The 15646-nt window shown below is 34.3% G+C and overlaps 1 protein-coding gene across 1 annotated transcript; it reads right to left on the bottom strand.

Moving 5' to 3' along the window:
• Positions 1-4945: 4945 nt before the first annotated feature.
• On the bottom strand, positions 4946-8615 carry LOC113301690 (pectin acetylesterase 8-like). The gene is made up of 13 exons (XM_026550479.1): positions 8245-8615; positions 7764-7885; positions 7476-7558; positions 7044-7173; positions 6833-6912; positions 6652-6738; positions 6434-6558; positions 6219-6279; positions 5987-6040; positions 5832-5909; positions 5640-5745; positions 5381-5526; positions 4946-5291 (listed from the first exon to the last, which is right to left on the bottom strand). Exons 2-13 carry the CDS (start codon positions 7882-7884, stop codon positions 5184-5186), a joined length of 1179 nt encoding a protein of 392 aa, XP_026406264.1. The 5' UTR covers position 7885; positions 8245-8615; the 3' UTR covers positions 4946-5183.
• Between the last annotated feature and the right edge of the window lie 7031 nt (positions 8616-15646).

The raw sequence follows: 15646 nt of genomic DNA, 5'->3' as shown, positions 1-15646 counted from the left end.
GAGATAGACAACCTTCTGATGCATAAGTCAAAGTGTGGGGGGGCGTTTAGATAAGGTATCCTAAGTACCCTATTGCATATAATTTTTTGGTTGTGAGTTCTGATTTTCTGACATTGGTATGAATACTATTATGGAGTCTAGGGATTTTGAGTTCTTTGAACATGTTTATTTGGAAACCTATCTCTCTTAGGGACGTGTTTTTACCCCTCCTAAATGTCTTTTCAAGTAGTCAGAATTTACCTTCAAAAAAAGATGAGGTAGAGTTGATCCTAAGAGAAGTAAAAGGATTAGAAATGAGACTTCTTATGGATCTGACTTCATAATATGTGTAGCTTTGTCTAAGTTCCATACTCGTAAAGAAGCCATAACATCTACTGAAACCCTATTCTGGTAAAAAGCTTCATTTAGTGAAATGGACTCAGTCCGTCAGAACCAGACTTAAGAGCTTGCTGGTTTACCTCTAGGGAGTAAGACCATAGGATGTAAATGAGTCTTTAAGAGGAAACATAAGGTAGATGGAAATGTGGAAAAATCTAAAGCTAGGTTGGTAGCTAAAGGCTATAAAGTATAAACTAAAACAAGGTATGGATTTCCTTGATTCCTATTCACCCATGATGATAATTACTTCCATTGAGACGCTAATTTCTATAGCTTCCATAAACAACTTAGGAATACATCAGATGGATGTTAAGACAGCTTTTCTAAAACCGTGAATTAGATAAAGAAATTTGCATCGACCAACCTAAGGACTTTTTGGTGAAAGGTTGTGAAGAGAAATTTTATAAGTTGAACAAATCATTGTATGGTTTTAAAATAAGCACATAAACAGTAACATGGAAAATTTAATCATGTGATAATGAGTAGTGAATTTAACTTAATGAATCTGACAAGTATATTTACAAGTAACTTGTTAAGGATGCATGTGTGATTGTATGCTCATAGATGTGACTAATTCCACTAAAAACTTGCGTTGAATGGGAACGTTGACTTGAAAGACTTACGGCCTATTGATGTAATCTTAGGATGAGGATTAGAAGATAATCTAACATTCATAGTCTTAGTCGTTCTCATTATGTTGAATTTGTGTTCAAGAGATACAATCAGTCTGATTGTAAGCCTGCTTGTACTCCATACGATTCTTCTTGTAAACTCAAGAAAAATAAGGGTAATGGAGTATCTTAACTTGAATACTCAATATTTATAGGATGTATGATGAATTTAATGAATTGTAAGAGTCCGACATTCCTATATTGTGAGTAAGTTAAGTAGATATACTTGTAGTCCAGAGAAAGAGCATTGAGATGCACTTAGTAGAGTATTATGGTACCTAAAATACCCTATTACCTTTTGTTTGATTTATGAAAGGTATCTTGCTGTTCTTGAGGGACTTTGTGATGCAAACTGGATAGTTGACTCAGATGAGTATAAGTCTACGAGTGGATATGCTTTCACTCTAGCAGGAGGGTTTATTTTTGGAAGATTTCCGAACAGAAATATATTGCTCAATCCATTATGGAATCTGAGAAGATAAAGCACGAGAGTGGGCCGAGTGCCTAAAATGCTTTTTAGAAGACATTCCTCTCTAGCATAGGCCTATGCCAGCTATATCTATGCATTGTGTTATCCAAGCTGTAAACAGCTAAAACTAAAAATAATTAATCTCAATTGGCGTTATTTCCATTGATTGGATAAAGTCCAAAGAGAATATCGCAGATCCTTTGACGAAAGGTTTGTCTAAAGAGATAGTTAGTGCTGCATCGAGGGGGTGGGACTGAAGCTCAATAAAATTTCCATGAAGGATACTCAACCTTGATGACTAGAGATCCAAAGATCAAGGTTTCGAATGAGACAACTACTTTGTGGTGATTAAAAGTATGCACTATCAAGAGAAAGACATTCTTTGTCCCTCGTATGGTGATTTGTTGTGATAGTGTGACTGCATGTGAAGGATGACTTTTAAGAAGTCTTAATGAGTTCTATAGTTTTAATTTAAGATTGACGTGGGGTGTAGCAGTAGCACTCTTTATGGAAACTCACATATCTGAATGAGGAAGTGGGGCCGCTTCCTATTAGAATATGAGCTTTGATTCTCTAGAGCATTCTGAGAAACGGGATATGTCCAAGCCAAAACACCCTACTACTAGCATATGTAGTAGATGCTCAACTTGAGCTTGACAACTGCGAAAAAATCCTTAAGGAAAATCTCGAACTAAAAAAATCAATATAAAATATTTTCTCTTAGGGGTCTCTCTAAAATATAGAGAAACCCCTTTCCATTCAATTTTATAAAAGTAGAGAAATTTGTTTATATAATGGAATAATACAACTTAAGATGAGGATCTCCCCGATGTGGAACTAAAAAGTTTATATAGTCTCTTAAAACAACTAAAAAGTGGAAACTCCACGATGTGGGACTAATAAGCTTCAGTCGCAACGAAAACAAAATTATTTTTATTTAGTTAAAAACTTTAAAAATAAAAAATTAATAAATATTGTTTCCAACAGGTGAATGAATGTACTTTTGTTAATGGTGACTAATGTATTTAGGGGAATCTTGAGACAAACTTGAATGAAATTAGTATTAGGTTGAATTGTAGCAATACCAGAGTACGAAGTTAGAAAAAAGACCACATGCGTTTACCTCATAATAACCAAGCACAACTACACATGTCTTTTTCACTTATTGTAACTACATTTATTTTTTTTGAGCATTTTCCTTTATATTGTTATCTCAATAGTAGATCCTTTGGAATTTTTGAGGACTGGCAGAATAACCAGATAGAACGGGTATGCCAATCATTTCATCAATTGACGTCTTGAAATCATGCGCTGTTTCAAAATTCAAATTGTGGGAATGTTATAAATAAGTGGCTAAATTGGGGTCTAGGCCAATTAATTGGGGCCTACGATTACGGGACAAAAAAGTCATTGAAAGGTAAAAAAAACACCATTTATCCAATTAAGAGATGAAACTACCAATTTACCCTCTATCAAATACTAATAATACAAATGTATCCCCATTAAATCCTAATAATTAATAAAATTAAAAACCAAAAATTAAAATCAAAATCATAAAACTAAAAACTTAAATCAAAATCAAATTCATTTCCATCTCCATCTCCAACTAAAAACTCAAATCAAAATAAAATCAAAATCAAATGGCACGAATCAAGTACTTTTCTAACAACCCAATCCTCTAAATTAGGTTTTAACAACATGAAATCACTCAAAATTCGATTTTTTTTAAATCAAAAAGTTCTGGGTTTACCAGAATCGGTCTATGTTAATATCCACATAGCCCGATTCTGTAACCCTTTTTTCTGTATATTTTTTGGGTTAGAATCGGATTACATGTATTTCTAAATAATTCGATTGTGCCAACAATCAGATGACTTAAGGGTCCACACTAACCGATTGTTATTCATCTTCCATAAAATCGGTAGATAAGGTACACCTACATAAACCGATTCATTAACCATGTTTGAATTTTTTGCACAAATCTTCAAATTTTTAACCTTATATTGTAGAGCATGAAATTTTGAATTGAACGCAAAAAGAATGAGGTCATTCCGATTTCGGACGAAGAAGTTATGAGCAAAACAGTCGAAAAAATTAATGCCCAGGTTCACAATCGGTTTACATGGGCATTTATGTAAATCAATTCTGGCGAAAAAAAATCACAGAAAAATTCTTGAATTTTACAATCGGTCTACGTTCTAAGTGTTATAAACCGATTCTTACAATCGGTTTATTTGAACATGAACATCCACCGATTTTGGGCAAGTTTTTTCAAAAAAAATAAAATAAAAAATCATGTTTTGATGAAGAATCAAGATTAATTAGTTTCTAGTTTAATTTGATTAAACATCAATTAATCACCCGATTAACGCTAATTGATCAAGGGGTAAATTAGCCATTTTTAAAATAATTGGATAAGGGGTGTTCTTTTTTACCTTTCAATGATCTTTTTTGTCCTATAGTCGTAGGCCCCAATTTAGCCAAATAAATACTCTTCAATTTTTGTTGACCTTGCACAAATACCTCCGAGGGGTGATTTTTTTTTTTTGGTGTTTGGAAGCAACTTGTATCAAATTGCGTCCACTTCTAGAAACAACTTGTGCTAGTTGCGTCCACTTCTGAAAGCAACTTGTGCTAGTTATTTCCACTTTCAGAAAGTAGGGGTATTTTTAAGAATTGAATAAGGGTATATTTTAAGAGGTGAATTTTGAGGGATATTTAGATAATGTTCCAATAAAATATTTGCTTAGGTTTTCACAAATTCAACGGTCAGTCAAGCAATCTCTGAATCTGAACCACACAAAACAGTGCCATAGATGTAATGAAATTCCTCGTGAAAATAGAATAAATTTAACAAAAATTACAAATATTAATATTGCTTGAACAATTGAATCAGAAATTCATACATAAATAACAATAATGCAAGATAGAAAACAAAAATCAATTGCTTATTAGCAAGACTTGATTATTGAGTAATGACAGTTTGATTTTACCTTTATGAGTAATCAATTGCTTATTCTCAATAGTAGATCCCCTGATATTTATGAGGACTCATAAAGAGAAAAAAAAAAAAATTCTTTTCTTCCCCTCTCAAACCCTAGAGAAAAACTCATCAATTTCTTCTTCCTTTGCTCAGATCTAGTCCTTTAGGGGCTAGATCTGAGCAAAGATTTCTTTGTTTTTGGTGATTTAAGGTTTATTTCGTTGTTTTTCATAATTTCTTCGCTATTAGAACGATTTTTATCTTCATTATTAGGGCGATTTTATCTAGACGTTCAGAGTGTTTCTTTCTAACGATTTGATCGGTTATCTTGTTACAAGTACATTTGCTTAGGTTTTCACCAATTTAGCCGTCAGTCAAGCAATCTCTGAACCACAGAAAACAGTGCCACTTATTTAAAGAAATTGCTCATGAAGACAAATTAAATTTAACAAAAATCACAAATATTAATATTTCTTGAACAATTTAATCAAAAATTCATACATAAATAACAATAATTCAAGGCACGAAAATAAAACGCAATTGCTTATTACCAAGACTTGATTATTCAGTAATGACAGATTGATTTTACCTTGATAATTCTTTTATTTTTGAAGTGATTTAATCCTATAATTAATAATCGCCCATATACATATTCCTTCAATTATATTCTTGAATTTTTGTTTTATTCAAAAATACGATTGTGACAAGTTGAGTCACAAGGGTACGGACAATCAATCTTATCGAATGGAGTCCGATCATAATACCAGTCTCCAATAGCCTTTGCAATTGGCTGCAAAAATATAAAGTTTCATTAGATATAAAATGCAAAATATAGTGTATAGAGTTCTAATAACATTCATTCATAAGAATTGTAGTCACCTTTTTGTCCAATACGGGTGAATCATCTCTTAACCACGTTTCCTGCATTTCTGATTGGCAATGAGCGTAGCATGAGTTTATGAATGCTCCCCTCACCGTAGAATTTCCTAGTAGTCCCAGTGCACTTAAAAACTCCATCCTGAAACCTGTTTTCGGCATTTTAGAAGGGAAACAAAACTTCTAAAAGAAATTCGCGAAGAAACATTGAGGAGGTTCAGTTACAGACACTTTAATTACCGTAAAGAAAATCAGACATTACCTTGCATAGTTTGGATTTGAGATGGAGAACAATTCTTTATATCAAGCTTGCAGGAATGCCAAGTTCCATGCGGATCAGAAACACCAGGTGCCAAAATGTTCTTTATCTGAAGTTTTATTAAACAAAATGAAGCAAAATCATGTATCAGTGGCGTGCAAAACAAACATTAGATGGGTATTTAGCAGTACCAACCTGCCATGAATCATAGGCCGCATTTAATATAAAAAGTGGTGTACGGATCTGTTGCGCGGCATACTGGGGGAAAAAACACTGCAATGGTATTTATTAGATTAGGCCGAGAAAGAAATGATTGAAAAAAAAAACATATCAAAGCGAAGTGCACTCACCAGACTTGGATCCACTTTTGAAGTGCATGATACAGGCAAATTCTTTGCTGAGCCCTAAACACATGATAGCAAGAGGTTCAATATATCATATTGATGAACAAGGAGATGTATTTAAACTTTGGTAAAACTGCTAGGTTCGAGAAATAAATTGAAATAAACTGAACAGGTCGAGTTTCAGTTCAGAGGCGATCGTGCATACTTGACACCTTACAGGATTAAGCGTAAAACTTACATGGGTCTTCACAACGTCGGCATAGAACCCTTGTATGTGCATTGCACCCGAAAGATCTTTCCTGTAACACAATGTTATTTGATATTAGTTGTCTAATTACAGCAATGATCAGTTATTGCCCGACCAGAAAACAGCAGCGGTGAGTTCATTATGTTTTTATCATGGATCCCTAATAAGATTTTAACAGAAGAATAGTGTACTAATTTTGAGCTTACGTGTTTATAAAATATCCAGCATCTGCAAGACATTTTACTTTGGTACTCGCTGGCATTAGGCCACGGAAGTTATCGCAATGAAGAATAGAAGTTAAACCACCAGCGGAACATCCAGAAAGAATGGCCTACAGAAAAAAAAAAATAAAAAAAAAATCTGTTATTTCGGTTAAGAACACTCCAAAAAAACGCCGTAATAATGAAGAAAGGATTATACATACATTTTCAGCATTTTTCATCCCTTTCGCTAGTAAATCCTCAATAACAGCAAGCCAAACCCTTCCTCCTCTGTAGTGAAGATTGGTGGCCTGGTAAAATTTATGGATAATCGTTACTAAAATAGCAGATCGGATCCTATTATAATCAAAAATTGAAGTTCATAGTTTAGGTTGAATAACTCACTGGATCTACTGCTTCAACATCTCCGGTAAATGAAGATCCATCACAATAACGGACTTTAATCCTATTCCAGTTATAGAAGTCTGGATATATTCATAATAATGAGTTTCAGTCGTTGGCACAATTCAGGTTTTATATGAGCATTCTCACCGAATTTTGAAAATTCCGATCCATGAACTAGAAGCGTACCAAAGGAAGTCATGAAGTGTCTTACCAGGGTTGAATGTTTCCTTGTTATGCAAAAGACCCGAAAAAGCAATTTGCTTAATCATTTGCTTTGAAGAACCTAAACGGTTATTTTTACGTGCAAGGCAAGTCGTGGCATTGTTGCACCATCCTCCCCCCTGAATCAGAAAAAAAAAATGTGAACTTTAAAAAATGAAAGAAACATTGGTTAAGCAGAAAAACTACTTCAGATAGTCAAAACAAAACGGTCATCTTATCCCTTGAGTTTTAGCCTATAGTCACTACAAAAAGTTTATTTCTGTTGGGTCGAGAGCAACTCCGGTGTCAGTCGAGTTCTTAAACAATCATACTGATGTTCGTTCTGATCTCTTTCAGTAGACAAACGATATAAGACATGTATGGTTTATAAAAATTCTGCATTATGAACTAAAAAACAGGTAGATGGATTTAAAGAACAAACCTCAATATGAACAAGCCAATTGTTAATTCCGGCGCCAAATCCTTTGTCCATATGATAAGCTGGTGGACTGCCATCCAAACAAACTAGACACAAAATTTCCCCAGGATCCAATTACAAAATTAGTATTACAAAAATTTCAGCAATGAAACATAAAACTCTGTACATATCTTTTTTGAAAGTTGAAACCCATCTATAATTAGTTCGTTAGTGCTAGACTGAACTAGCTAGCTAGTTTTGAGTGAAAACAGAATTCAATTCATAAACTGAAGTAACAGATTTTTATTATACCAGCTCCTTTTGCAATGGCATTTTCGACGTATGTGATTCCTACGTAAAACCCATTTGTCTTCAGTGTAATACATAGAATGATAAGCACATTTAAGAATGCACGCGTTTTCGGGTCGAACATCCTGTTCAACCAGGAAAAACAAAAGAACGAATCAAAACAGAGGAGAGTATTAGTAAGTCAAATACAGTCTATTAGAAACTGCACTGAAAATAGAACTAAATATAGCAATCATAGCATTTGAAGTATATAGAAGTCACATGTTTAACTCAAACTTTGCCGTTTCTATGTCAAAACTCAAAAGTAAGAAAATCTGAGAGATTTCAGTATTTAAGATTATAAACTAAAAATAGCAACCAAGTAAAAAATATTCATTCTCTTACATGACAACTGAAGTAGTTTTTCTTCTTCCAAATTTAGTCAGACTAAAAAAAAATTGCTCAAGAATATAAACTAAGAAGATTAAATTTGGTTTATTGTTACCTGAAAAAAAGACTTTGCTTTCCTCCGGCTAATCAAGTATGCCGGAATCTAAAAACCCAGTTTTGTCAGCTGACAAATTAAAATTCTGACTACCCAGACTATCCTATTTATTGTGAATTAAACACCGACAGTCTTCTTCTTCTTCTTGGAGAGAGAGAGAGAGAGAGAGATAGAGAAACAAAATTCAACAGTTATTCACTTTGAAATCTTAAACCTTAGAAAAACTCGTTTAAGTTAATCCAATCTTTTATTTACTGTAACAGAAGAAACATACTAGTACAAATGATTATCATCGGTGGATCCTATAAAACAGTAGTTAACCAGTGAAGTAGCAGTGAAGTGAATTCAGGTTCATAACCACTCACTGGTCTCTATATATAAATGGCGCTCGTAAATGTTGCATGGGAAAGACACTGTCAGTGTGATTAGAGAGTTAAAAGAAGAATAATGAGGATTGGGTGGTGGATGATGGTGGTAGGACCCAGAGAACAAACCACGTGTCGGGACAGTGTTTGATCAAGTGGGTCCAATAGAATGTGGGCGCGGTGCGTAGTGCCGCACCAACTGGTCGTATTCATATGAGGGCGGGAGCTGTCAACAGTCGGCCAATAATAAATGTAGAATGGAGAAAAAAAAAAGAGAAATGAGAATGAGTACTAATCCTCTTTTGGAAAGCCAAAATCAACGACTCTAAGGAGTTTCCAGATGGTGATGTTCCTGTCGTTTTTGATGTTCACGGGAAGGAGTATGGATTACCAAACTAGAAAGTTTGCTACTTTCAGGGTTCTCCTCAAATCTGCTTACGTTAGATTTCCTATCTCCAAACAGAAGAAAAAAATAGAATTATGTCTATGCTTCCTGAATAATAGATACGTACACTCGACTATATCCTTAAACCTAAGTCCATAATCAGTAACCATGAGTGCTTGAATCGCATTGCCAAAAAAGGGTGACATCTACGCCTAACCTCATTTTTTGTTCTTTTATGGGATTTGTTCAGTTTTTGAGTTGTAACTTGTAAGGTTTAGTGTCATAGTTATCGTTGTTAACAACTAATAGTTTAACATTAATTGTTGTATATGTAGCTAATATTTGGTGCAGATAGTTGTCATGCATTGGTAATAATATCCTAAACAGTTAAAGTCGTAACATTCTTTCTCAGCTGGTACGAAGAAACTTTGATTAGCCATTTCATTGAAGAAGTATAAAAGTAAAACCATAATGATATCAAAGAACACTAGATAAAAAAGTTCCCATTTAAGTTTCTGATGGAAAGAGCTTTAGATATAATACTGCAAAGGAGTAACAAAATTTCTCACACAGGTCCAATTGCTGACTTTACAACTGAGATCCAGAACAAACTGCTGACTATGCATGAGAAAGACTTGTACTACGAGAACACGCTGTTACTAAAATGTGCCGTGTGGGACCATACACTAATAGGAACAAACTTATCTTTCTTTAACCACCAGCCCTGTTCAAGGATTTCTACTTCTCCAGCTACATTCATAATCTACAGACATGGCATTAGTTAGATTTCTATATTTTATGTTTATTTTATTTTTTGATGCAGAGAACCTTTTCGTTAATGGAAATTCAAGGTTACAATGGGTTTAAAATCAAAATTAAGAAAATACGAATAGACATGTCGTACAAGTATACCAAGAAATCCGACAAGAGAAAGAGAATGATTGCTGTTGTAGAACCAATACAACTATGAATAAGAACCGATCAAGTCGGAGGAATAATGATTTTTCTCGGAAGTGTATTCCAACCATTTTGTTTGTTTTTCTTCTTCATAAAGATGTGCTCCAAAAATTGGAGTGATTTGCTCAAATTTCTTAAAACTTGTGATGGAGATTTCGTCGTCAAAAGCATCAATCATGAAATTTCCGTCGCCGGATAAATATTTGATGAAGATTTTGGTGAAGTTTCGGTCGACGGAGCTAACAATGATGAAGTTTTCGTAGTTGAAAATCATCTCAAGTGATCTTAAAACCCATTGAACACAAGAACGGCCATTAAAACCGAGATAAACCTCTCTAATAGAGGAGATAAAAACACTATAAGGGTGTACAAAACTTACCAAAAGGTAAGAGAAAACCATAATAAAACTAGCTAAGAACAAAGATCTAACCTAAAGCCAAAAAAATGAAAGAAGATCCCGCTCAGATCCGACCTCAGAAGGACCAGATCTGAGCCGGAAGTATTACCGGTGAGAAGCTTTTTTTTTCTGTGAAGAGGAGGGGGGGAGACGAGAGAGGAAGAAGTGATCAATAATATATTTCTATCTATTTGCAGGGATAACGCGTCATCAAAATCCACTTCACTTAAAATGAAATTCGAATAATTTTCTTCGTCTGTCCCATGGGGCATTTCTAATGGAGTTTGGATATCTAAAATTATTGATATCATTTTATTTATTTTTTCTTTTTATACTCTAGACTAGTGGTACATACTCCTTAAATTTAGAGTGGATTATGAAGATTACGGGGTTTGAACCCTACCTCCGCGGTGAAAAGGGAGCATGAAAATAAGACCACTTGATGGTTTTCAAAATCCGAACATGTGACGTTAAGTAGTCTTAATGGCGAGGCATGGAAGATATTATCATGCAAACCACTTCATCAATTGCTTTGCTTCAGTTTTAAATTATTTATAACCTTTTAACTATTTTTTATAAATTTTGTTTTTTACAATTAGACAATAATTATATTATAGATAAAACATCTAAAATGATTATTACAATAAAAATCCATTTGTTTCAAATCAATAAAATCTTATTTTTAGGTCCCAACGTAAGATATATATCCTAGTATCATTAGAAATGCTCGTATAAGATGAGTATTGTTAATATATTAATGTGAGACTGTTATAAATACCCTCCATTTTTATTGATCTTGTACAAATATCTTCGAGGGATAAAAAATATTTTTTTTGGAGTCAACTTGTATAAAGTTATTTCCGCTTCCGGAAGCAACTTGTGCTATTTGCATCAATTTCTGAAAGCAACTTGTGCTAGTTGCTTCTACTTTTCAGAAGGTAGGAGTATATTTAAAAATTGAACAATGATATATTTTAAGGTGTGGATTTTGAGGGGTATTTAAATAATGTTCCCTAATGGAGCTCAAAACTAAAAATTATTTTTCCTTTTCGAGCAAAGAAGAATATATTAAAACACAAACCAAATACAAGAGTTTAAACCAAAAACCCTCGACTAGAGATGATACACTACAGACTCTAAGGGCAGTTTCTATTGCTGGACTCAATAAACTTGAAAAACTGATGGGTAAACTAATAAATTTGAGGGTTTATTGAGTGCGGCCGTAGATTACACGCGCGCTTGATCAATAACCGCGCGATGGCACCAAACACGCTGGAGTGTGATCCAAAACTGCCAGTTTTTCATATAAACGCCAAAGTTTGAAGTGAATCCTCCAGCGTGTGATCCAAAACCGCCAACGGCTAAATCTGGACGACCGAAATTTTTTGTCATCCAACGACTAGAATTTTGAGTTCTATAAATACTCCTTATTTCAGCTCTAAATTCATACATTCTACACCTCTAGTCTCTTTACTCTTCTTCTCTAAGCTTAAAAGAATTTCAATTCAACAAATTTTTCGAAAGATATCTCGGCCCTAATTAATTCTACGAGCTACGTATACTGCAGAAGAACATGAATATATTTGCAGAAACTATGTTCTTTTTATGTACTCAGCTTGCTTCAGCAAACTATCCATGGGTGATTTTCTAGGCGGTTATTCACGACGGGTTCTGCAGTGACACTCGTAATCCGAGTCGTCGTGCTATATGCGACATTAAAAAAATTGTTTTAGTACAATTAAGAAAGAAGTAAGTGAGTTTGTAGTTGTATCTACGAAAGCCAATCGATATAGACTGAGAAGTGAAACTGATGCTGAGATGGTAAGAAATTCTTTACCTGAATGGCGAAGATAGAAATATATGGCTTTTCATTTCGAAATGTTTCGAAATCCTTAAGGTGTTGAACTATTTCAACCCCTTATTTGTAGTTGTTCCACCTAGTACTTCTCATTAGTGAAGCTAATGTAAAATGCTTAATTTTAAAATTATGTAATTTCATTTAAACAAACCGTCGTACTTTTAATTTATTAAAACTAGAATTACAAATATAGCTGAAAAAACGGGGGTATAACAATACCACCCAATATTTCTCTTAGCAATCTGTATGGACAAACTCGAATATACTTTTAAGAGAATCAACAAGACTCAATCAATTAAAAGTACATCAACGAGTTTATATCTCTCTCTTGATTTGATTTACTCAAGCAAGACTGCGAGTTCTATTCAAATACAAGGAATAACTTGGATGGTACCAAAGACCAATATCCAAGGATCAATCAATATCAATCAACAACCAAAGGTCGGATTTACAATTGATTAATTCAAACGCACAACCTGTATTATTTCAATTATAAAGATAAAACAATATAATGCGGAAATTGAAATAACACAAACACCAGAAATTTTGTTAACGAGGAAACCACAAATGCAGAAAAACCCCGGGACCTAGTCCAGATTGAACACACACTGTATTAAGCCGCTACAGACACTAGCCTACTCCAAGCTAACTTCGTACTGGTCTGTAATTGAACCCCAATCAATCTCCCACTGATCCAAGGTACAATTATACTCCTACGCCTCTGATCCCAGCAGGATACTGTGCACTTGATTCCCTTAGCTGATCTCACCCACAACTAAGAGTTGTTACGATCCAAAATCGCAGGCTTTGACAAAAAAAAAATCTGTCTCACACAGAAAAGTCTATCAAAGGATCAATTTGTCTCCACAGATAAACCCTAAAGGTTTTGTTCTGTCTTTTAATAATAATCAAGGTGAACAAGAACCAATTGATAATCCGGTCTTATATCCCTGAAGAACAACCTAGAGTTATCAATCACCTCATTACAATCTTAATCGTATGGTAGCGAAACAAGATGTTGTGTAATCACAAACGATGAGAGGAAGACGTTTCTGATTACTTTTTATATCTTGCCTATCGGAGATATCAATCTCAAGCCAATCAATCTGATTATACTCGTACGATAGAAGATGCAAGATCATATCACACAACTATGATAAAAGTAGTATCGGTATGGCTTCACAATCCCAATGAAGACTTTAAGTCGTTAACCCGGTTTGAGAAAAGAAAACCAGGGGTTAAAGGAGAATCGACTCTAGTATGCAAACTAGTATCACACGAAAGGTGTGGGGATTAGTTTTGTAGAGTTGCTCGATATCCTCTTATATAGTCTTTGAAATCAGGGTTTTTCCTTGGTCACAAAGCAAACAATATCCACCATTATATGAAAACCTGATTTAGATTGAAGCTAATATTTCTCAACCGTTAGATTGAAAACTTAGATTGTTACACACACTTGACAATGCACGTTTCTAGATTTGTTAACCGTACCCAAACGTATGTACTTGTTGGTTCAATAATAGTCAACCAAAAGGTTAGCCATATGAGCATGTCATATCAACCATGTTCTTCTTCACCGTAAATAGTTCAAATGACTCAAATGAACTAGTTAGAGAGTTGTTCAATTGCAAGGAAATCTTTTGTACTACACAAGACACAATTGAAGCAAAGATGATTTGATTCACTCGAATTGGTTCATGAACTTTATAGCCACGGTTTGCAAACTGCATTCCTTAGTCTTTATAAGTTTAAGTTCAGAAATCATCTTCATATATATAACCTTCTTAAGTTCGCAGACTAGGTTCACGGACTTATGCAACCGGTAGAATTTACAAACTCCAGCAGAAAATCTCGGCAAAGACCTTCCGCCGGTTCGCAGAATGGGTTCGCGGACTAGTCTAGTTTTTCAACTCCAGCAGAATTTCTCGGGGTGAGAAGTTCGGAAGTTCGCGGACTGAGTTCGCGGACTTGGCTCACGCCATTTTTCGGTTTCTCTTGATCAACAAAGTTCGCAAACTTTGGTTCAAGGAATAAGACTTATACATAAATGTGTTTCCACAACAATATTTATGTCCACCATTGGTTATGTAATCTAAACTCTCATTTCAGTCATTGAAACATTCTTAGAGGACGTTATATAGTTGTTACACCATTTCTCGTCAAAGCAATTTTCAAAGTGATTGAAACATATCATGACTTTAGTCACTAGGTAAAGATAAACTTGATCGAAGCGAAACGCTTACCAACACATATTTCGATATCTAGATAGGCGAGGTATACTCGGCTCGAAATACCAAATGTGTATAATCCAAGTCTATATATATAGCATACGACTTCTTGTCTCAAATAGTATGAGATAGAGTAGATAAACTATTGAGTGACAGATAAGTTCAAGTCTTCACATACCTTTTTGTCAAGAAGTTCTACCGGTTCCTTGGGTAGTTCTTCTTCTTGTATGATGAATCGCCATGAAGTCCTTGAGCTCAACTACACTTTCTATCCTAGTCTGAGACTTAGTTATAATAGACTAGAAATCAAGACTTATAGTTTTGATCACTAACATTGACAAACATGCTTGAGATAGCAACATGCAAACCACTTTTTTTTTTGAAGCATACATGCAAACCACTTCATCAATTGCTTTCCTTCGGTTTTAAATTATTTATAACCTTTTAACCATTTTTTATAAAAAAAAATTTTAAATTAGACATACAACATCTAAGATGATTATTAAAATAAAAATTCATTTGTGTTTCAAATCAATAAAATCTTATTTTAAGGTCCCAACGTAGGTTTTATATCCTAGTATCATTAGAAATGCTCGTATAACATGAGTATTGTTAATATATTAATGTGGGACTGTTATAAATACCCTTCATTTTTATTGACCTTGCACAAATAACCCCGAGGGATAAAAAATAACTTTTTTGGAGTCAACTTGTATAAAGTTACTTCCGCTTCCGGAAGCAACTTGTGCTAGTTTCATCAATTTCTGAAAGCAACTTGTGCTAGTTGCTTCCACTTTTCAGAAGGTAGAGGTATATTTCAGAAGGTAGGGGTATATTGAATAAGGGTATATTTTAAGGTGTGGATTTTGAAGGGTATTTAAATAATGTTCCCTAATGGAGCTCAAAATTAAAACTTATTTTTCCTTTTTGAGCAAAGGAAGAATATATTAAAACACAAACCAAATACAAGAGTTTAAACCAAAAAACCTCGACTAGAGAAGATACACTACAAACTCTCAGGGCAGTTTATATTGCTGGACTCAATAAACTTGAAAAATGGATGGGAAAACTAATAAATTTGAGGGTTTATTGAGCGCGGTCGTAGATTACACGTGCGCTTGATCAACAACCGCGCGATGGCACCAAACACGCTGGCGTGTGATCCAAAACTGCCAGTTTTTCATATAAACGCCAAAGTTTGAAGTGAGTCCT

The sequence above is a fragment of the Papaver somniferum genome, chromosome 8, assembly GCF_003573695.1.
Source record: "Papaver somniferum cultivar HN1 chromosome 8, ASM357369v1, whole genome shotgun sequence".
Lineage (NCBI taxonomy): Eukaryota > Viridiplantae > Streptophyta > Magnoliopsida > Ranunculales > Papaveraceae > Papaver > Papaver somniferum.
Note: the sequence above shows the minus strand (reverse complement) of the source record. Positions and strands in the feature narration are given on the sequence as shown.